Genomic DNA, 22,505 nt, shown 5'->3' with positions numbered 1-22,505 from the left:
GGACCTGCCAGAGTCCCTCAGCCAGGACCTGCCAGAGTCCCTCAGCCAGGACCTGCCAGAGTCCCTCAGCCAGGACCTGCCAGAGTCCCTCAGCCCGGAGCTGCTGCCCCTTATCCCGATGCTGCCCCTTCATTTAGGTGGGTTTAGTTGGAGGGTGGTCATTGGGAGGGGGATACAGAAGCGGGGAGTGACTATGGTGGTGTGGGGACAGCGTCCGGAGCCTGAGCCACCACCGTGGTCAGATGCCCACCCAGACCCTCCCCTAGACTTTGTGCTGGTGCGCCCGGCGTTCGCACCTTAAGGGGGGGGTTATGTCACGTTCCTGACCTGTTTTCTCTTGTTTTGTATGTGTTTATTGGTCAGGGCGTGAGCGGGGTGGGCATTTCTATGTGTTGTGTTTCTATGTTGGGTTAAAGGGTTGCCTGGTATGGCTCTCAATTAGAGGCAGGTGTTTGGCATTTCCTCTGATTGAGAGTCATATTAAGGTAGGTTGTTCTCACTGTTTGTTTGTGGGTGATTGTCTCCTGTGTCTTTCGTGTCAGTGTATGTGCACCACACGGGACTGTTTTGGCTGTTCGTTCGTTTGATGTAGTCTGTTCCTGTTCGTGAGTTCTGCGTGTAGTATGTAAGTTCCATGTTCAGGTCTGTCTACGTCGTGTTTGTTATTTTGTAATTTTCAAGTGTTTTCGTGTTCATTTCGTATTTCAATAAATATAATTTATGTCATCATACCTCGCTGCGTGTTGGTCCGACCCATGCTCCTCCTCTTCGGGTGAAGAGGAGGAGGACAGCCGTAACATTATCGCTGTATTCTCACGTAGACAGATTTTGATGGGAACGGAGCCTCTTGCTTCGCCTCTTCCTCTCTGACTGGACACAATCCCTTAACATTTGATTTCTTCTCAGGGATTTTTCTGTATTTTAACTGGTGAGTTAGAGAGATCATCAACCTGTGTTTAAAGATGGAATCCTTTTACCATGATGCACAACGCTTCCCAGCTCTGCTTTGACAACAAAACAAAAACAATAACAACGACCGTGGGGCGGACCGTGGCACCGTTTCCCCTACTGTGGATTTCCTCGTTAAGGAAACAATAGTACTTCCACTTCTGTGTAGTGGTTATTGAGATCCAAGGGTCATGTGATCATGGGGGGTCATCAAGAAGACATCTGAATTTTCCTTTTCTTTTTTTAATCAAATAACCAAAGTTTGACTGTCGATATTTGTCTTTCACAAGATATTGGAAGCTCTGACGTAGCTAGTCACTGCCCTGCTTTACCTAAAGCACTCGGTCTTTCTCCATATATAGCCAACCCCATTAGGTGTAATGTACAGTAAATGATGAACTCTCTCTTCCACTCTGTGGTAACACATACACTAGAGAATGGCTAATGCTGCAGCAGTGTTCATGTGACAGACGCTGTGCCTGTGGCCTACTTAGCTAGCCGTAGCATTCTGCACTTCCCCTCTAACTCTCACTCTGGGTTGAATGAGGCTCCATGCTTTCTCTCGCTCGCTCTTTTGACGACTGCTCCACTTCCTCATGGCAGGCCAGGGTCCGGGATGGGTTCCGGAATGAGAACGTCTTGTTCTCCCTGGCTGGACAGAATCAAAGCAAATAGTGGCTGCCAAGTACAGCTCATGTGACTGCTGTGTGAAAATGCATCCCACTCCCTACCCAACCCACCCCTCTGCAGGTCAGCTTGACAACCAACCCTCTCAATCATTCGCTCGCTCTTTCTTTCACCTCTCTTTATTCATCTCTCGGTCTCTTTCTCCCTCTCCCTCCCTCTCCCTCTCTCTCTCATCCAAATTCCAGTATGCTTAATTGGCGAGCCCACACATTCAGACAGCCTTGCCAGAGTTGTTTTATAATTTTCACATAACATTTACCCGCTGACAAAGACCCTAATGCAACTGCAGTTATTGTCAGAATGATAAATAACTGATATGGAATGTAAGGGAAGGAGATCTATACAGGAAATTTGTAGACATCTAATTTTCATCAAATAAAGGTGTGGGCAGAAGTTTTCTCCTCGTTTGCCAGTACCCTACTGACGTTTCATTTCACACCCTCCCCAGGCCACCCCTGTGCCAACTCTGCCAGCCCAGACACACTGACACTGCATACCCATCCACCAGACTGCTCGGTTCTGGAATCAACCTGCTCTAGACTAGAGCCAGCTGCTCGCCTCAGGACTAAAACCCTTCCATTCTAGAACAGTCTAGATTAGTGTTCAAGAGAGACTTGTTAGCGCTATTGTAGCTCTGGCAACAGTAGTTTGCTCAGAGCAGGAACAGGGAGGGCTCTGGATAAACGAATGCCATGCCACGTTACGGTTAACATCTTGTTATCAAACGCATACACACATGCAGTCACACACTCGGACAGACACACTAAACTTGTCTACGTCTGTTTCTTGTGAGCAAATGATGGAGCATTTCAGCAGCGCTGCGCGTACAGCTAGTTTCTCTCTCATTTCTCTCTCCATCTGTCTCCCTCTCTTTCTCCCTCCGTTTCTCTGCAGCAGTGTAGCCTAATGTCTGCAGCTCTTGTTCTTCTGCTGCTTCCTGCGTCACTTCCCCTCCTAGTCCACCCATGCTCATTTGCATAAGCACACACACACAAACACACATACACACACACACAGAGTTGCACACACACACAGTCGCACACACAAGTCACAAGGGAGTTGTTAATCACAACCACAAGCACCAAGCGGAAATAAAACTTTAACAGCTGGGTTAAAAAGTAGCTGTCTCCCACTCACAGGCACACAGACACGTACAGAGACATATGTATAACTAGAAACACACCAACACTCTGACTACAACACACCTGCCTGAGGAAATGCAATAATTCAACACATCCCACACACAGCGAAACCACCAACCTCAGTGATCTCTGTACTCAAATCAGTCTGCAATCCAAGTGTTTTCAAGTAACATTTGCTGAGCTACTGTTGACTCACCAGTAGTGATGGCTTATGGAGAGAGGGAGGAAGAGAGGGAGGGAGGGGAAAGAGGACAGGAATTAAATTGCAGTCTGCTGCAAATTACCAAGACACAGGAGCTGTCTGCGTGCTTCAACTTTAAATACAAAAAGACAAACACAACAACATATCATTCAATGAAATGGTCTGTTTGTTGTAATGGACAAGAACAGACCCATTTGGCCTGTAACAAGGAGACTGTCAACACTGGACTTCATACATGGCCTGTGACGCAGACTGTGATGTCGGTTTCAGCATGGACGTACACCAGACACACACACACAAACACTTCAGTACTTGAGTGACACTAGATATTTTAAACATTTCACTAATCTCGCTGCTTCCTCTGTAGTGAAGTGCAGCGCATAGTTTAGCTAAGTTATGCACCCTCCAGAGGAAACAACTGCTTATACCCCTGAACCTCTCCTTTGAAATGGGTGTTAGAATATCCCCACTAATAACAACTATAATAACACGAGTCATGTTGACACACTCAATCTCACTCAACACTTTGGAATGTCAACCCTGCTCAAACTCAAACATGCTTCATTCACATTTCTTCTGATTGTTGTTGACCACTGTTTATTTGGGGTATTTTATTAGGATCCCCATTAGCTGTTGCGATAGTAGCAAGTACTCTTCCTGGGGTCCATATAAAACATGAAACCTGACATAATACAGAACACTAATAGACAAGAACAGCTGAAGGACAGAACTACATGCATTTTAAACATCACACATAGCCTACATGTCAGTATATCAGTGGAGGCTGCTGATGGGAGGACGGCTCATAATAATGGCTGGAACGGTACAGTACAGACACATAAAATATCTAGGTCAAATAGGGGAGAGGCGTGTGGTGAAATGTTGCTTTATTCGTTTTTTTTAAACCAGGTTTGCTGTTCACTTGAGCAATCTGAGATGGGAGTTCATGGAATCATGGCTCTATATAATACTGTACGTTTTCTTGAATTTGGGGACTGTGAAAAGACCCCTGGTTGCATGTCTGGTACGGTAAGTGTGCGTGTCAGTTCTGTGTGTATGTTGACTATGCAAACGATTTGGAATTTTGAACACGTTTCTTATAAAAACAGGAAGTGATGCAGTCAGTATACTTTTAAAAGTATACTGACTGCATCACTTCCTGTTTGCATAGTATTGATATTAGCCCTCTGAGTACAGTGAAGAGCAAGACGTGCTGCTCTGTTCTGGGTCAGCTGCAGTTTTTCTAGGTCCTTCTTTGCCGCAACTGACCACATGACTGTACAATAATCAAGATAAGATAAAACTAGACCCTGCAGGACTTGCTTTGTGGAGTGTGGTGTCAAAAAGCAGAGCATCTCTTTATCAATTACAGACCTCTCCCCATCTTCACAACAATTGAGCCAATACGTTTTGACCATGACAGTTTACTATCCAAGGTGACACCAAGTAATTTAGTCTCTTCAACTTGCTCAATAGCTAGATTATTCATTATCAGATTAAGCTGTGGTCCAGAATTTAGGCCAATTTGGCACTTTGTTGACAAGGACATGAGGAACAAAAATAAAATCACTAAGAATTAATTAAATACAGGGCCAACACAAGATTAAAGGAAACACACTAAAAGGGGAAAATACTAAAAAAAAATCTAGAAACACAAACCTGTAATACCCCAGAAATGGAAACCTACACCAACACATACACTGTAACGTGTGCGCTGGGAGTCGGGAAGCAAGTTCAAGGAGTGCATAATTTAATAAACAAATTAACAAAACAAGTAACACGAACAATGCACAGACAAGAAGCAGAGACAATGACACCTGAGGAAGGATCCAAAGGGAGTAACATATATAGGGCAGGTAATCAAGGAGGTGATGGAGTCCAGGTGAATGTCATAATGTGCGTAACGATGGTGACAGGTGTGCGCCATAATGAGCAGCCTGGTGACCTAGAGGCCGGAGAGGGAACACATGACAGTACCCCCTCCCCGACGCGCGGCTCCAGCCACAGGACGTCAACCAAGATGACGATCCCGGGGATCAGGAGTGGACACCTCCGCTAAGGCGCGGGAACCTGTCGATCCAGCTGAGGCGCAGGAGCATGACGACCTAGAGCGCCGGAGAGAGTGCATACGTGCCAGTACCCACTCCCTGGCGTGTTCGGCTCCCGCCGCAGGACACCACCCACAGGAACAATCCCGGGGATCAGGAGCGGACCGGTCGCCTCCGCTGAGGCGCAGAAACCTGACGAACAGGCTAAGGCGTGAGAGCCTGATGAGCCGGCTGAGACCTCCCCGGTTGCCTCGGTCGAGGCACGGGAACCTGTTCACCCAGCTGAGGCATGGGAACCTATCGAACCCGCTGAGATATGGAAACCCGTCAAGCCAGCTGACTCGGGGAACCCGTCGAACCTGCCGAGGCATGGGAATCCGACAAACTGGCTCCCAGGTAGCTCCGGTTTTGACACCCGGACCCGATATCACTTCAGAATGGCCTTTGGCGAGGCATTATTCTGTATCGATGTGCGCTGAAAGTCAGGAAGCAAGTTCAGGGAGTGTTTTTTTTTATAAACAAATGAACAAAACAAGTAACACGAACAACGCACAGACAAGAAACAGAAACAATGACACCTGGGGAAGGATCCAAAGGGAGTGACAAATATAGGGCAGGTAATCAAGGAGGTGATGAGTCAAGGTGAGTGTCATAATGCGCGTGACGATGGTGACAGGTGTGAGGCCGGAGGCCGGAGAGGGAGCACACTTGACACACACACACACAAAGAGACACACACGCACCCCAAGGTGTTACATGAAACAGGGCTCGATTCCTGTAAAATTTACCACGTCCATCAATGCTTCTTATTTTTATGTAAAGTGATTCAGGCTGGCAGTGACTCAATCAACAAATAAAGTCATAAATGGACAATGGACCGCAGTAGGTACAGCCTTAAGCCTGCAGAGAGTTGTGAGCAAAAAAAAGGTAACCTATAGCGGAGAAAGGTATGTAGCTATGCGTACATTACTATCTTACTAGTTTTACTGACAGGACAGGTACGAGAGAATTTGTATAGCTGTGTTCATAGGAAGTAGGAAGTAGTTTGAGGGTGGAGGTGTTGCGCTAGTTTATTTAAAACATTTTCTTTTTTATTACGATTTTTCAGGAGGGTGCTGCAGCACAGCTATGGCTGTGTTTACTGAGAGTGCTGGGTTAGAGAGTCCCATCTCTAGAAAACATATTTTCTTATACTGTACAGAGGGATGTCAGCCTGCTCTGTTGTGACCGGAGGAGAGTTCATGCCACCTATGTTTTGGCTCTTAGGCTAGTTTTTGTGGCAAAATGGAATTCAATGCAGAGGTAAACACCTGGTTGTTGGTTACCTTGTCAGATGGATAGAGATTTAGACTGGACTGATGTGCTCTTTTCTTATACACACTCAAAAAACAATAAGATGTAGTAGGCCTGGGCAATGTTACAATCTATCAATTGGCCGTCGGTCTGTCTAGGTCTTGTCACATACAGGTGAAGTCGGAAGTTACCATACACCTTAGCCAAATACATTTCAACTCAGTTTTTCACAATTCCTGACATTCAATCCTAGTTAAAATGCCCTGTCTTAGGTCCGTTAGGATCACCGCTTTACTTTAAGAATGTGAAATGTCAGAATAATAGTAGAGTGATTTATTTCAGCTTTTATTTGTTTTATCACATTCCCAGTGGGTCAGAAGTTTACATACAATCAATTAGTATTTGGTAGCATTGCCTTTAAATTGTTTAACTTGGATCAAATGTTTCAGGTAGCCTTCCACAATAAGTTGGGGGAAATTTGGCCCATTCCTCCTGACAGAGCTGGTGTAACTGAGTCAGGTTTGTAGGCCTCCTTGCTCACGCACACTTTTTCAGTTCTGGCCACAAATTTTCTATGGGATTGTGGTCAGGGCTTTGTGATGGCAACTCCAATACCTTGACTTTGTTGTCCTTAAGACATTTTGCCACAACTTTGGAAGTATGCTTGGGGTCATTGTCCATTTGGAAGACCCATTTGCGACCAAGCTTTAATATCTTGACTGATGCCTTGAGATGTTGCTTCAATATATCCACATAATGCTCCCTCATGATGCCATCTATTTTGTGAAGTGCACTAGTCCCTCGGGCAGTAAAGCACCCCCACAACATGATGCTGCCACCACCGTGCTTCATGGTAGGGAGTATTCTTTGGCTTGCAAGCCTCCCCCTTTTTCCTCCAAACATCACAATGGTCATTATGGCCAAACAGTTCTATTTTTGTTTTATCAGACCAGAGGACATTTTTCCAAAAAGTACGATCGTTGTCCCGATGTACAGTTGCAAACCGTAGGCTTTTTTATGGCGGTTTTGGAGCAGTGGCTTCTTCATTGCCAAGCGGCCTTTCAGGTTATGTCGATATAGGACTTGTTTTACTGTGGATATAGATACTTCTGCACCTGTTTCCTCCAGCATCTTCACAAGGTCCTTTGCTGTTGTTCTGGGATTGATTTGCACTTTTCACACCAAAGTACGTTCATCTCTAGGAGACAGAACGCGTCTCCTTCCTGAGCGGTATGACGGCTGCATGGTCCCATGATGTTTATACTTGCGTACTATTGTTTGTACAGATGAACGTGGTACCTTCAGGCATTTGGAAATTGTTCCCAAGGATGAACCAGACTTGTGGAGGTCTACAATTGTTTTCTGAGGTCTTGGCTGATTTCTTTTGATTTTCCCATGATGTCAAGCAAAGAGGCTCTGAGTTTGAAGGTAGGCCGTGAAATACATCCACAGGTACACCTCCAATTGACTCAAATGATGTCAATTAGCCCATCAGAAGCTTCTAAAGCCATGACATTTTCTGGAATTTTCCAAGCTGTTTAAAGGCACAGTCAACTTAGTGTATGTAAACTTCTGACCCACAGGAATTGTGATACAGTGAATGATATGTGAAATAATCTGTCTGTAAACAATTGTTTGAAAAATTACTTGTGCCATGCAGAAAGTAGATGTCCTAACCGACTTGCCAAAACTATAGTTTGTTAACAAGAAATTTGTGGAGTGGTTGAAAAACGAGTTTTAATGACTCCAACCTAAGTGTATGTAAACTTCCAACTTCAACTGTACGTGCAAAGGGGATGGAGATGCGAGTCCCCGCACTCTGTGCTCATTCCAAAGGCAGTCCGTTGCAAGTATTTTTGTTTGTGTGTTCAAAAGACCTGGGAACTCGGAAAACAACAATGTCAAATCATGGTGTCAGTGATATTCAGTTAAACGGTTAAAGACCTGGAGAATAAACCCTCCTCCTCACAGCTGCCCATGTCCCTTAAAGTTGATGATGTGGTTGTTACTTACAAGAAGCATATAGCTGAGCTCTTTAAATCACCATTTCATTAAGTCAGGATTCCTATTTGACTCTGCCATGCCTCATTGCCCAGCCAACATTTCCTCATCTCCCACCCCTTCTAATGCGACTATCCCTGATACTTCTCCCTCTTTTTTCCCTGCCCCGCTACAAAGTTTCTCCCTGCAGGCAGTCACTGAGCCTGAGGTGCTAAAGGAGCTCCTGAAACTTTACCGCAAAAAAACATCAGGTTTAGACCCTTTCTTCATTTAGGTTGCTGCCCTAATCATTGCCAAGCCTATCTCTGAAGTTTTTAACCTGTCCTGGGGAGGTTTCCCATTGCTTGGAAGGCAGCCACGGATGATCCTTTATTTAAAGTGGGAGATCAAGCTGATCCTAACGGTTATAGGCCTATTTCTATTTTTCCCTGTTTATCAAAAGTGTTGGAAAAACGTGTCAATAATCAACTGAATGGCTTTCTTGATGTCTATAGTATTCTCTCTGGTATGCAATCTGGTTTCCACTCAGGTTATGGATATGTCACTGCAACCTTAAAGGTCCTCAATGATGTCACAATTGCCCTTGATTCTAAGCAATGTTCTGCTGCTATTTTTATTGACTTGGTCAAAGCTTTTGATACGGCAGACCATTCCATTATTGTGGGCCGGCTAAGGAGTATTGGTGTCTCCTAGGGGTCTTTGGCCTGGTTTGCTAACTACCTCTCTCAGAGAGTGCAGTGTATAAAGTCAGAAAATCTGCTGTCTCAACCACTGCCTGTCACCAAGGGAGTACTCCAAAGCTCAATCCTAGGCTCCACACTCTTCTCAATATACATCATCAACATAGCTCAGGCAGTAGGAAGCTCTCTCATCCATTTATATGGAGATGATACAGTTTTATTCTCAGCAGGCCCCTCCCCGGGTTTTGTGTTAAATGCTCTACAACAAAGCTTTCTTAGTGTCCAACAAGCTTTCTCTACCCTTAACCTTGTTCTGAACACCTCCAAAACAAAGGTCATGTGGTTTGGTAAGAAGAATGACCCTCTCCCCGCAGGTGTGATTACTACCTCTGGGAGTTTAGAGCTTGAGGTAGTCACCTCATCAAATCAAACTTTATTTGTCACATGCGCTGTATAGAACAAGTGTAGACCTTACCGTGAAATGCTTACTTACAAGCCCTTAACCAACAGTGCAGTTCAAGAAGAGTTAAGAAAAGATTCACCAAATAGACTGAAGTAAAAAATAAGAATAAAAAGTAACACAATAAGAATAACAATAACGAGGCTATATACAGGGGTCACCGGTACCGAGTCAGTGTGCAGGGGTACAGGTTAGTTGAGGTAATTTGTACATGTAGGTAGGGTGAAGTGACTATGCATAGATAATGAACAACGAGTAGCAGCAGTATACAACAGGGAGGGGAGGTAGGGGTCAATATAAATAGTCCGATGGCAATTTTATTAATTGTTCAGCAGTCTTATGGCTTGGGGGTAGAAGCTGTTGAGGAGCCTTTTGGTCCTAGTCTTGGCGCTACGGTACCGCTTACCGTGAAGTAGCAGAGAAAACAGTCTATAACTTGGGTGACTGGAGTTTCCTCTGACACCACCTATTATATAGGTCCTGGATGGCAGGAAGTTTGGCTCCAGTGATGTACTGGGCCGTACGCACTACCCTCTGTAGCGCCTTACCGTCAGATGCCAAGCAGTTGCCATACCAGGCAGTGATGCAACCGGTGAGGATGCTCTCGATGGTGCAGCTGTAGAACCTTTTGAGGATCTGGGGACCCATGCCAAATCTTTTCAGGCTCCTAAGGGGGAAAAGGTTTTGTCGTGCCCTCTTCACGACTGTATTGGTATGTTTGGACCATGATAGTTCGTTGGTGATGTGGACACCAAGGAACTTGAAACTCTCGACCCGCTCCACTACAGCCCCGTCACTGTTAATGGGGGCCTGTTTGGACTGCCTTTTCCTGTAGCTCCTTTGTCTTGATCACATTGAGGGAGAGGTTGTTGTCCTGACACCACACTGCCAGTTCTCTGACCTCCTCCCTATAGGCCATCTCATCGTTGTCGGTGATCAGGCCTACCACTTGTGTCATCAGCAAACGTAATGATGGTGTTGGAGTTGTGTTTGGCCACGCAGTCGTGGGAGAACAGGGAGTACAGGAGGGGACTAAGTACACACCTCTGAGGGACCCCAGTGTTGAGGATCAGTGTGGCAGACGTGTTGTTGCTTACTCTTACCACCTGGGGGCAGCCCTTCAGGAAGTCCAGGATCCAGTTGCAGAGGGAGGTTTGTAGTCCCAGAGTCCTTAGCTTAGTGATGAGCTTTGTGGGCACTATGGTGTTGAACGCTGAGCTGTAGTCAATGAACAGCATTCTCACATAGGTGTTCCTTTTGTCCAGGTGGGAAAGGGAAGTGCAATAGAGATTGCGTTATCTGTGGATCTGTTGGGGCGGTATGCGAATTGGAGTGGGTCTAGGGTGTCCGGGAGGATGCTGTTGATGTGAGCCATGAGGGCATAGCGGGATTTCTTATAAGCGTCTGGATTAGTTTCCCGCTCCTTGAAAGCTTTTCAAAGCACTTCATGGCTACCGACGTGAGTGATACGGGGCAGTAATCATTTAGGCAGGTTACCTTCACTTCCTTTGGCACAGGGACTATGGTGGTCTGCTTGAAACATGTAGGTATTACAGACTCGGTCAGGGAGAGGTTGAAAATGTCAGTGAAGACACTTGGTCCGCACATGCTTTGAGTACACATCCTGGTAATTCGCCTGGCCCAGCGGTTTTGTGAATGTTGACCTGTTTAAAGGTTTTGTTCACATCAGCTACCGAGAGCATTATCAGTCATCCAGAACAGCTGGTGCTGCATTTTTTTCATTATTATTTTTTTACCTATATTTAACTAGGCAAGTCAGTTAAGAACAAATTATTATTTTCAATGACGGCCTAGGAACAGTGGGTTAACTGCCTTGTTCAGGGGCAGAACGACAGATTTTTAACTTGTCAGCTCGGGGATTCGATCTTGCAACCTTTCAGTTACTAGTCCAATGCTCTGACCACTAGGCTACCTGCCGCCCCATGCATGCTTCAGTGTTGCTTCCCTCGAAACGAGCATAAAAGGCATTTAGCTTGTCTGATAGGCTCACGTCACTGGACAGCTCGTGTCTGGGTTTCCCTTTGTAGTCTGTAATAGTTTTCAAGTCCTGCCACATCCGACGAGCGTCAGAGCCGGTGTAGTAGGATTCAATCTTAATCCTGTATTGACGCTTTGCTTGTTTGATGGTTCGTCTGAGGGCATAGCGGGATTTCTTATAAGCGTCTGGATTAGTTTCCCGCTCCTTGAAAGCGGCAACTCTAGCCTTTAGCTCGATGCGGATGTTGCCTGTAATCCATGGCTTCTGGTTGGGATATGTACGTACGGTCACTGTGGGGACGATGTCGTCAATGCACTTATTGATGAAGCCGATGACTGAGGTGGTGTACTCCTCAATGTCATTGGATGAATCCCTGAACATATACCAGTCTGTGCTAGCAAAACAGTCCTGTAGTGTAGCATCCGCGTCATCTGACCACTTCCGTATTGAGCAAGTCACTGGTACTTCCTGCTTTAGTTTTTGCTTGGTTGATGCTTATTTATAAAACCCTCTCACTCCTCCCTATCTGAGATATCTAGTGCAGACCTCATCCTCATACAACACCCATTCTTCCAGTCACATTCTGTTAAAGGTCCCCAAAGCACACACATCCCTGGGGTGATCGTCTTTTCAGTTCGCTGCAGCTAGCGACTGGAACGAGCCGCAACAAACACTCAAACTGGACAGTTTTATCTCAATCTCTTTATTCAAAGACTCAATCATGGACACTCTTACTGACAGTTGTGGCTGCTTTGTGTGATGTATTGTTGTCTCTGCCTTTTTGTCGTTTGTGCTGTTGTCTGTGCCCAATAATGTTTGTACCATGTTTTGTGCTGCTACCATGTTGTGTACCATGTTGTTGTCATGTTGTGTTGCTACCATGCTGTGTTGTCATGTATTGCTGCCTTGCTATGTTGTTGTCTTAGGTCTCTATTTATGTAGTGCTGTGTTGTCTCTCTTATCGTGATGTGTGTTTTGTCATTATTATATATTTAATCCCAGCCCCCATCCCCACAGGAGGCCTTTAGCCTTTTGGTAGGCCGTCAATGTAAATAAGATTTTTTTCTTAACTGACTTGCCTAGTTCAATAAAGTTAAATAAAATAAAGAATATTCAGGTCGGAAAGTCGGAGGTCTAGGAACATGCCCGAGATTCCGACTTGGAATTCCGAGTTGGATGAACTTTCAAAACGATTTCTCTCTGTCAGAGCTCGTTTTTTTTCTCGAATCTCAGTTATCATGAACGCACTGAAGTTAGAGATTTCCGAGTTCCTACCTGTTTTGAAAGCGTATTTGTCCCTGACACTACTCCGACATACTTACTGTACAAGGCAGTGACGTCGCATGTTATTGCCACATTTCCCTAACATCCCGTTCCCGTCCGACAGAGGGACCGTAGAACATGTTGATAAAGGATTTGGCCCCACCTGTAGGCTAACAGGGGGGTATTGGATGTAATCTAAAGCGGACGGTCCTACAGCTACGCAGTTTCCGATTTGACAGTAGAAATGTATCCATGCATCGGACATATAAAGGCTACCCCAATCACAATGCTGTAGCCTAGTATTTGGTTAATTCTATAACTTTACAATTATTTCACAGAAATACATTTTAACCAGGTTATGAATGATTTTGCTACCCAATATGTTACATCCCAATAGGCTATAATTCATAAAGATGAGTAGTTATGTTCTGTTTATGTTGCGTAATGATGACGATTGGAGAGATCTGAACATCACAAGTTATGAAAATGCCGCCCTCTCGGTTGTCAGTGCAAGCTCCAAATAACCTGTCTTGACAACGCAAAATCAGACTATAGTAGCGACTTCAATTTTAGTTTAAACAAAACATTTTCTTGCTTGTATTTTCTAGCCTTGGACCGGACAGCGGTCTGTCTGTTGTTGCGGTGCCACCCTTCAAGATATGGGTGAGGTGGACGACCTATAGGCATTATTTTTTAAACAGCATACATTCAATATGCAATCAAATATGTGTAGAAAGCAAAGACCCAGTTGTCGAGCTTACTTCAACTTCAATCTGCGCAACACAAACTGGATTGCAGACATTGGCAAAGCTATAGAGAGCAAAACCCATCTGGCAGAACATTTTTAAAAATCTGCTCAGCCACAAGAGCAGGGGCGAATTTTCGTTTCACGCACTTACAGAAAACACAGAACATAATGCGATTCCTCTGTTGTGTCAACGCCAGAAAGCCAAAATAACGCGCGAAAAGCACCTGCGGTAACGCGCAGAAATGACAGCTGAGCAGAGCATAGAGAAACAGTGCCTCTACCCAGCTGCGTATCAACCATCTGGGACATTATATAAATAAGTTCACTCACGTGAGATGCGCACCGATTCCACTCCCAGGTAGATGGATGGAATAAACACGTACTTAAAAGGGATCTTCCCCTTCAAAAAGTGCTTAATAGCTGCAGGTACAATCGCGAATCAACAGACATGTCCAGTCAGATGGGGACGTATTCTGGACCGCCCCTGTCCCCTACTTGGTCCCCAGTTGCACCGAGGCTATTGCGCGGGTGCTATTGCAGATGAGTGCGTAGATTTTTTTTATCAGCTCTGGGTACACTATGTCTCTGTTTTCCTGCTATTTCATTATATAATGTCCATCATGTGACATGGCCAAGCCTCTCAATGGAAACTTAAAGGGACCTCCCACGTGATCCAGTCCATGCGCAGTCACTATGGGCAGGGGGAAGTCCACTGCGCTCCGTAAACAGCAATGAGCCATTAATCGTATAATAAAGACTACAGCGTCCCAAGTTCTGGCCCATATAATATAAGCTAGCCTACATAATAGTATACGTCTCCAAAATATTCACATAGTGAGTTATTTCCCGCATATATGAGTTCATGTGTGGGCTATAACATCAACATGACCATGACTCAGGAATGACGTATGTATTGCTATTATAGGACCAATGCAGTGTCTACTGACCTCTTGGTCCATAGGCCTATAGGTTAATATATGTTTTATCATGATAAACATGTAGCCTATAATTTTACCAAAGTTCGAATAGTTAACTGAGTAACTGAAAAATGAAACACTCTAGTTTACAAAAGGAGTCATAATTTAATATAGCCTATGCTTCTCAATGTCACTCAATAATCCCTTGTCCGCTGTGCTTTGGACAAAAAATGTCACGAATAAAAAGTGCCTCCACTCCATTTATGGTAAATTAAGAGGTTCCTGTGCCAAATGCTGCTCGTGCACTAGAAGAAATTACATTTTCGTGCATTTCTTACATCAAGAAGCTTCCTGGCAATCCACTTGGAGATAATTCATCGGTGTGCATTTGACACGGAGATGGTCCTTTCGAAAAATGGGATGATCAAAGCCTGGTTGACGCTCAGAAAGTCATGGCTATTATTGTTATCAGTAATTTATATATAATTATGAGGCTTTATTTATAATAAGATTATTGTTATTACAATAATATAATAGCCTAATAGTAAACCAAATAAAAATCTAATCCAAGTTTATTGGTCGCATACACAGATGTTATAGCAGGTGCAGCAAAATGCTTGTGTTACTAGCTCCTAACAGTGCAGAAAAATGTCAAACAACCAACACAAATAATCAAAAACTTAAAACAAGATCGAATCAGTAGTCATTGCCCCATAGGTTGGACAGTCACAGAGAGAGAGAGAGAGAGAATGATAGAGGTGTGTGTGTGTGTGTGGGGGGGGGGGGGGGGGGGGGGGGGGCTTCTATTGTCTCATGCTGACTGGAAAGGGTGATGAGGATTCATGTGCCCTGTGACATACAGGCTGGAACTGAGATCATCAGGGAAGATGACATAAGAATGAAGCAGTGACTCTATTATTCTGTGATATCCTCACCATTGGGAGTTTGGTGGGAAACAGGTTGGGAAGTAAAATGTATGGGCCTATGTTAAAAATGAATAAGGAAAACCAAACACAGAAGGAAACATCAGTCCTGCTTGTGTGAGGTAATACCGGTTCCATATCTTGAGAGATACAGTATTACAAACATATTCTAAATTATATTGATGCTGTTCATTGTCTCAACGTGCAACAAATATGAGAAAAGCCTATACTCAAGCCTATACTGAATAGCTTCTAAAAGTTTATAAACTATATTATTTCTGCAGATAAAACAGGTGTCAGGAGAAACCTATTGCGATAACACACACACACAAACGCACGCAAGCACGCACACACACACACTAAGCCAAATGCATAACTAATGGCAGCAGTATGGTTGAAATAACTTGGTGCAAGTGTTCCATGCACATTTTCAGGGTCATTAATCAATATTATGTCCTCATAAATATTTTGAACAGTTTTCTCTATTATTGAACTTGACCGATGTAACCAAACGCATTAATCGAATTAAAGTGTATCGTCTCTTTAAGAGCTGTCACTCGAGCCGTTGCTGATTGTCATTTTCTGCAACAAGATGGCGGTCGTTCCAGAGAACAGAGTCCTCTCCTTCAGTGTTTTTAAATGGAGCTCTTATTCCTCCACATATTTACCAGAGTGAGTAATGCACACATACGTTGACCACATTTATGTATTTGTTTTCGTTGCTGCAGGTCTCATTAACTGCCACAGTGTATCGAAATCGTGTCTCCACGGCCTAGCTTGACTCCGAGCTAACGACTCGAACGTTAGGCAAAGGGAATAACGTTAGCTAGTTAGATTTACTCGAGTAAACAAAATGCACGCATAGTTAGATACATGTATTATTTTTGTGTACTGTGTGACGTCTTGCCATGCACTGTAAAGCCGATACTGGTAATTATCTAACAGCTGTACTAACGACTTGGCAAAAAAAAGCTAGCTAGTTAAGTTAGCGAGCTCGCAAACTAGACGAGCATGCCACCACCACCACTAAGTTAACGTTAGTTGGAAGCCAAAACCACTCATGACTTTTTATATTAACTAGTAAGCTAAATAGTTAACTAATCATACTAGATAGCTATTTTTTTCTCCTACACTTTTTGTAGGCATGTTTAGTCTGATTGTTCTCCACCCGTTCGTGCAAAGCCAAAGGGTATAACTAGTTAATGTTAGCTAGCAAGCTAGTATGTCTCTATGGTATTGCTTGGGTAACTTGACACCATAGGAAATGCCTGTACAGTCAGCTATTTATGGACCCTATTATCCCGCTCTTTTAAAAACGCGTGGAATTGCTAGTTTCAGCACTAATTAGTTTGGAACTGTCTGAAAATGTTTACTGCCTTTATACAGGCAGCCCAATTTTATATATTTTTTCCGCAAATGGGTCTTTTGTCCTTACCCACAGATATTTTTCAAAGCTGATCTGATTGGTCAAAAGACCCATTAGTGAGAAAAATATCATTATTGGTCTGCCTTTGTAATTGCAGCCTTGAAGACAATAGTATCACTGCCTCTGTCACAATACCACCCCATGATTGATGAGATTTTTTTTAATTTTACCTTTATTTAACTAGGCAAGTCAGTTAAGAACAGATTAGGAACGCTGTTCAGGTCAGTCCATTTCGTTATTTAACAAGTCAAATAAGCTTATTGACCAATCAGGACTTGAATACGACTGCACATCACTTAATAATTTAACATGTACATTTTATATGTATTGATTACACTTACTTGTATTTCATATGTTACAGTGATTCACTGGTATGTATGCTATGATGCTCTTAACATGGCTGTATACAGGAACCCCCCCCCCAAAAGGGCTTTATTACAGACAGGAATACTCGTCAGTTTCATCAGATGTCCGGGTGGCTGGTCTCAGACAATCCCGCAGGTGAAGAAGCCGGATGGGGAGATCCTGGGCTGGCGTGGTTACACGTGGTCTGCGTTTTTGAGGCTGGTTGGTCTTATTGCCAAATTCTCTAAAATGACATTGGAGGTGACTTATGGTAGAGAAATGAACATTAAATTATCTGTCAACAGCTCTGGTGGACATTCCTGCAATCAGCATGCCAGCTGTGTAATGATCATGCTGTTAAATCAGCTTCTTGATATGCCACACCTGTCAGGTGGATGGATTATCTTGGCAAAGGAGAAATGTTCACTAACAGGGATGTAAACAAATGTGTGCACAATTAGTTATAACATAATAACACACAGAAATACGAGCCTTTGGTCATTAATATGGTCGAATCCGGAAACTAGCATCTCGAAAACAATTTTTTTATTCTTTCAGTGAAATACGGAATTGTTCCGTATTTTATCTAACGGGTGGCATCCATAAGTCTAAATATTCCTGTTACATTGCACAACCTTCAATGTTACGTCATAATTACGTAAAATTCTGTCAAATTAGTTCGCAACGAGCCAGGCGGACCAAATTGTTGCATATACCCTGACTCTGCGTGCAATGAACGCAAGAGAAGTGACACAATTTCACCTGGTTAATATTGCCTGCTAACCTGGATTTCTTTTAGCTAAATATGCAGGTTTAAAAAATATATACTTCTGTGTATTGATTTTAAGAAAGGCATTGATGTTCATGGTTAGGTACAGTCGTGCAACGATTGTGCTTTTTTCGCAAATGCGCTTTTGTTAAATCATCCCCCGTTTGGCGAAGTTGGCTGTCTTTGTTAGGAAGAAATAGTCTTCACACAGTTTGCAATGAGCTAGGCGGCCCAAACTGCTGCATATACCCTGACTCTGTTGCAAGAGAAGTGACACCATTTTTCCTAGTTAAAATAAATTCATGTTAGCAGGCAATATTAACTAAATATGCAGGTTTAAAAATATATACTTGTGTATTGATTTTAAGAAAGGCATTGATGTATATGGTTAGGTACACGTTGGAGCAACGACAGTCCTTTTTCGCGAATGCCACCGCATCGATTATATGCAACGCAGGACACGCTAGATAAACTAGTAATATCATCAACCATGTGTAGTTAACTAGTGATTATGATTGATTGTTTTTTATAAGATAAGTTTAATGCTAGCTAGCAACTTACCTTTTCTTCTTACTGCATTCGTGTAACAGGCAGGCTCCTCGTGGATTGCAATGTAATCAGGGGCCTGTTGCACAAAACTAGGATAAGGGATTAAGCCAGGATATCTTGGTGATCCTGGCTCAATTGATCCGTAATCCGGTTGCACTAAAGATGGATAGGGGGCAGGAGGATATGTTATGGTATAAATTACCATGGAGATTTATTCTGTGGAGCTAGCCTGCTCCAGACCAGGCTAAATTCCAGGATCTATTTAATCTCATCCCTAATGTCAGTCAGCAGTCACCACAAATGGAAACCAATAGTTATTTCACTGCTCACTATACATTGTTATCACATATAACTAGACCCACTGTTATTATTTAAACGTTTGTGATCATTAATTTCAATGATTTTGGATAAAAAATGATTTTTAGATGATGTTGCTATCATTAGATAATTTACAGTTTCCCATAGACTATAAGGCTATATATAAAATGATAGAATATTAGGGCCACAGAGGGGAAAAAAACACAAGTCATAATATTGTAACCAGTTGTTTTAAAGGAGGACAGTTGTTAAAATGACAGATGTGGGGCATTTCGTGAAATTGTACTTCAGTATGGTTTCATAAACAAAGACATGCTGATGTGCCAGAATATTAAGTATCACATTGTCATAAGTATCAAAACTGTAAAAACAATATGTAGCTTTTCTGCAGAAAGAACCAGCCTCATAAATTTATGACTTTATCCTTCAGTGTGGCCCTAGTACTCTGTCATATAAACAAATACACATTCCATATGAATATAAAAACACAATGTGTAACATTATGTTCCTTTATTGAATAAGGACAAAACAAAGCAGGTAAACCATCAGCTCCTTTCGAAACTGAAGTCACAGTGACTCTACAAGATGGAAAGCACAGAATCCAAGCATATTATACAAAATGATACATACACATTCAAAGGTCTGTATATAACACACCCTGCATGTCTGCACACTAAAATAAATGCAGGACAAATCCATACACATCAACTGAACAGACAAATGAATGGATGCAGTAGCCTCCCTGCAGCCTTGTATTACACACAGTATACCGCACAAACATCATAAGAGGCCAAATTCGTCAAAAAACGAACCCAAAAAAACCCAAATTCCTCTGCCACCGCAGGACATATTTAACCAAAATTGAAAGCACACATACTAACTAAAATAATTCAACACATATTGGTCCCTCAGCAGCCGACCACTGTCGTCATCAGGGAAGATTGCCGGATTGTCCCAGTCCATGGCTGGTGGCACTCTGGGGGCCCTCTCCTTCCTCAGGCAGGCCACATTGTGGAGGACAGCACAAGCCACAGTAATATCACATGCCCTAACAGGGCTGACCCTTAATTTGTGAAGGCAGTGAAAGCGTGCCTTCAGGAGGCCAAAGGTCATTTCAACTCTGTCCCTGGTCCTGGCATGGGCATGGTTGTAGGCCTGCTGTGCTTCCTGGGGGTCTGTGAAAGGTGTCAGGAGAAAAGGCTGGCAGCCATACCCCCTGTCTCCCAGCAACACACCAGAGAATTCACCTGTCAACACAAAATCTCATCATTACTACCTCATAAACACAGTGATATTCTTGACACAGCCATGATGGTTATAAATAGGGGTTGTGTGGCTTACCTTGTGATAGGCACTGATAGATTTCAGAGGCCCGAAAGATTCTGGAGTCATGGACTGAGCCAGGCCATTTTGCCACAACATTGCTGATCACACAGTCAGCATTGCAGACCATCTGAAATCATAAGATGAGGAATATTACACCAATCAATGCACATCACTGGCAATGCAGAGTGTTCGTCAATGGACAATATCAAAAAGTTATGTTCACCTGAACATTAATGCTGTGAAAGGATTTCCTATTCACAAAATCGGCCTCATGGGCACCTGAGGGGGCTTTTATCCTTATGTGTGTGCAGTCCACTGCACCAATGACATTGGGGAAACCTGTCACACAAAGTAATGAGTATCCTACTATGTGTTAACAGTTGTCCTGTAATTTGTAGATCCTCTTACCTGCAATCCTATAGAACTCCTCTTTGATGTCACAGAGTCTTCTGTGGCCAGGGAAGGAGATGAAGACATCTGCTAATGCTTTGATAGCCAGACACACACTCCTTATTGTGCGGCAAATTGTGGCCTTGTTCAGCTGTTCTGCATCCCCCACTGAGTACAGGAAGGCTCCACTAGCAAAAAAGCGCAAGGCCACACAAACCATTTGCTCCACACTCAGTGCATGGCTCCGTGCAGTGCGGTGCTTAATCCTGGGACCCAGTAGTCTGCATAGATACCTGATGCCATCTGCAGAAAACCTGTATCTTTCATATAGATGGTCATCAGGGAAGGCCAGTGGGTCCAACCGGTCCCTGAAGACCCTTTCTCGCCTGAAGGCTCTCCTCAGCACAAGTGCTTCTTCATCCACCACATCTCGCACGAATGGGCATGCCATTGTCAGAGCAGAAAGGAACACACAATTTTGGGCCTTCATATAGGCTAGTGGCCACACCTGGTGCTGGGGGGGTGGGCAAAAGAGGGCGATGCCTTATAACGATGACTTGGTTGTACTGATTGCTGGGAAAATAAAAAAAACCTTAGAAAGATGCCACCGTCCTGTGTGCTCACAATAAGAGCTCATATGTCATGGCTCACTTGACTTTACGAGAATATACCTAATTTTTATTTTGAGCTGTGTCATCTTCTTGGAGCTGGGGGAGGAAAGAAAAATAATGATTAATACATTTGTGTTACAGTTAGCATACAGTGTACATTGAAGGCATATCTCACCTCCCTCTCAAGTTTTTTTATTTCAAGGTCCAGTTTCCTAATTGTCCTCTTTTTTATTTCGGACTCCAGTGCAAGATTTTCCATCTTTTTCTTCTTGTACTGAATGTCTATGTCTGCCAGTTCTATTTGGCGCCGGAGGTGGTTGCCATACAACTTTCTGATAGCTTGTGAGCTCTGTGAACACAATACAATTAGCGCAGCTGGAATTTGGCAGGATGTGGTGTCCTTTTATTAATACGCACTATGTTGCCAGGCTGGTTTTCCCACTGTATAGCATCTGGGTCCTGTAAAAGAAATTAGATTTTTTGATTTTGATGAGGACTCCTCACCATTGTAGAGTAAATAGTACTTTCACAGTCTTAACATGATACCTCATGCCTTCTGGAATCCAGAGAGATGGTCTCCTCCTCATCATCGTCTCCATCATGTGCTGTTGCTGCTGCACTGGGGCCTTCACCCTATCACATTTAATCGGATTCATATTGAAGCTAGTAGACAAGACATGCCAGGCCTACAGTATGCCTTTGATGGAGTACTCACTGGATCAGCATCGTCTGGTGCTTGTGCTGGTGGCTCTAACAGGAACACAGTGCTGCCAGACACTGGAAGGCAATAGGTAAACCAAAGTCAGACAGTCCAAATTGATTCAATATGAATGTGGTTGTATCCCATGTAGAGATGGAAGGACATACCTTGAATGAAGCGGGTGGCATCTTGGGAGGAACCTATGCTCGTCTCTTTCCCCCCAGGGATCCCCTCTAAGACGGGCCTGCCTTTATTTAGCTCCAAGGCCATGTCCTCTGCTGGGGTAAGGTCAGCCTTTGGTGACCCACCACCCGTGCCTTGTCTGTGGGTATTCTTTTTCACTGCTAAAACAGTACAGACAATGTGTGAGCAGGCACCTTCTGGGTACAATATATGCTTGTGCTTTGTTAAATATTAGTCAGGGACCATACCATTCTGCAGAATGTTCTTGTATTTGATTTTGACCTGCTGCCATGTCCGTTTTGGCCCGTTCATGTTTAATCTACACACACACACACACACACACACACACACATTTAATGGAGTCACACTGCAAAAAATTACTTGGTATTTTTGTCTTGTTTTCAGTAAAAATATCAAAAAATTTATCATAGCTTTATACAGTGTGATGGAGTTACTTTACACAATTTCACTCATATCTGCAGTGCATTTCAATTAAAAATTTAACCGTTTCATAATTACAGTACAACTGCATTTTTGGAGATGTGAATTAAATATTTGAATTGTAATTGTGATGTTT

At 43.5% G+C, this 22,505-nt stretch overlaps 2 protein-coding genes across 7 annotated transcripts in view; one reads left to right on the top strand and one right to left on the bottom strand.

Moving 5' to 3' along the window:
* The window catches only part of LOC139566063 (putative nuclease HARBI1), a 160,748-nt gene that overhangs the window by 135,182 nt on the left and 3,061 nt on the right, over nucleotides 1-22,505 (bottom strand). For 2 of the 5 annotated variants that reach the window (XM_071386924.1, XM_071386923.1), the window contains 11 exons: nucleotides 22,177-22,247; nucleotides 21,913-22,089; nucleotides 21,761-21,822; nucleotides 21,592-21,678; nucleotides 21,463-21,504; nucleotides 21,221-21,394; nucleotides 21,106-21,141; nucleotides 20,453-21,007; nucleotides 20,268-20,383; nucleotides 20,060-20,171; nucleotides 19,193-19,965 (listed from right to left, as the gene is read on the bottom strand). In XM_071386924.1, the coding sequence (XP_071243025.1) occupies nucleotides 19,595-19,965; nucleotides 20,060-20,171; nucleotides 20,268-20,383; nucleotides 20,453-20,924 (1,071 nt within the window). In that variant the 5' untranslated portion in view covers nucleotides 20,925-21,007; nucleotides 21,106-21,141; nucleotides 21,221-21,394; ... (3 more) ...; nucleotides 21,913-22,089; nucleotides 22,177-22,247 and the 3' untranslated portion in view covers nucleotides 19,193-19,594. Of the gene's footprint in view, nucleotides 1-19,192; nucleotides 19,966-20,059; nucleotides 20,172-20,267; nucleotides 20,384-20,452; nucleotides 21,008-21,105; nucleotides 21,142-21,220; nucleotides 21,395-21,462; nucleotides 21,505-21,591; nucleotides 21,679-21,760; nucleotides 21,823-21,912; nucleotides 22,090-22,176; nucleotides 22,248-22,505 lie in introns of those variants that run through there. The other 3 variants (XR_011673046.1, XR_011673045.1, XM_071386925.1) reach the window with 2 other exon arrangements.
* Nucleotides 15,874-22,505, top strand: part of LOC139566060 (muskelin) — a 35,886-nt gene continuing 29,254 nt past the window's right edge. For both annotated transcript variants that reach the window (XM_071386919.1, XM_071386918.1), the window contains exon 1: nucleotides 15,874-15,983. In XM_071386919.1, coding sequence (XP_071243020.1) covers nucleotides 15,904-15,983 — 80 coding nt within the window. In that variant the 5' untranslated portion in view covers nucleotides 15,874-15,903. The remainder of the gene's footprint in view (nucleotides 15,984-22,505) is intronic.

The sequence above is a fragment of the Salvelinus alpinus genome, chromosome 37, assembly GCF_045679555.1.
Source record: "Salvelinus alpinus chromosome 37, SLU_Salpinus.1, whole genome shotgun sequence".
In the NCBI taxonomy this organism is placed as follows: Eukaryota; Metazoa; Chordata; class Actinopteri; order Salmoniformes; family Salmonidae; genus Salvelinus; species Salvelinus alpinus.
Note: the sequence above shows the minus strand (reverse complement) of the source record. Positions and strands in the feature narration are given on the sequence as shown.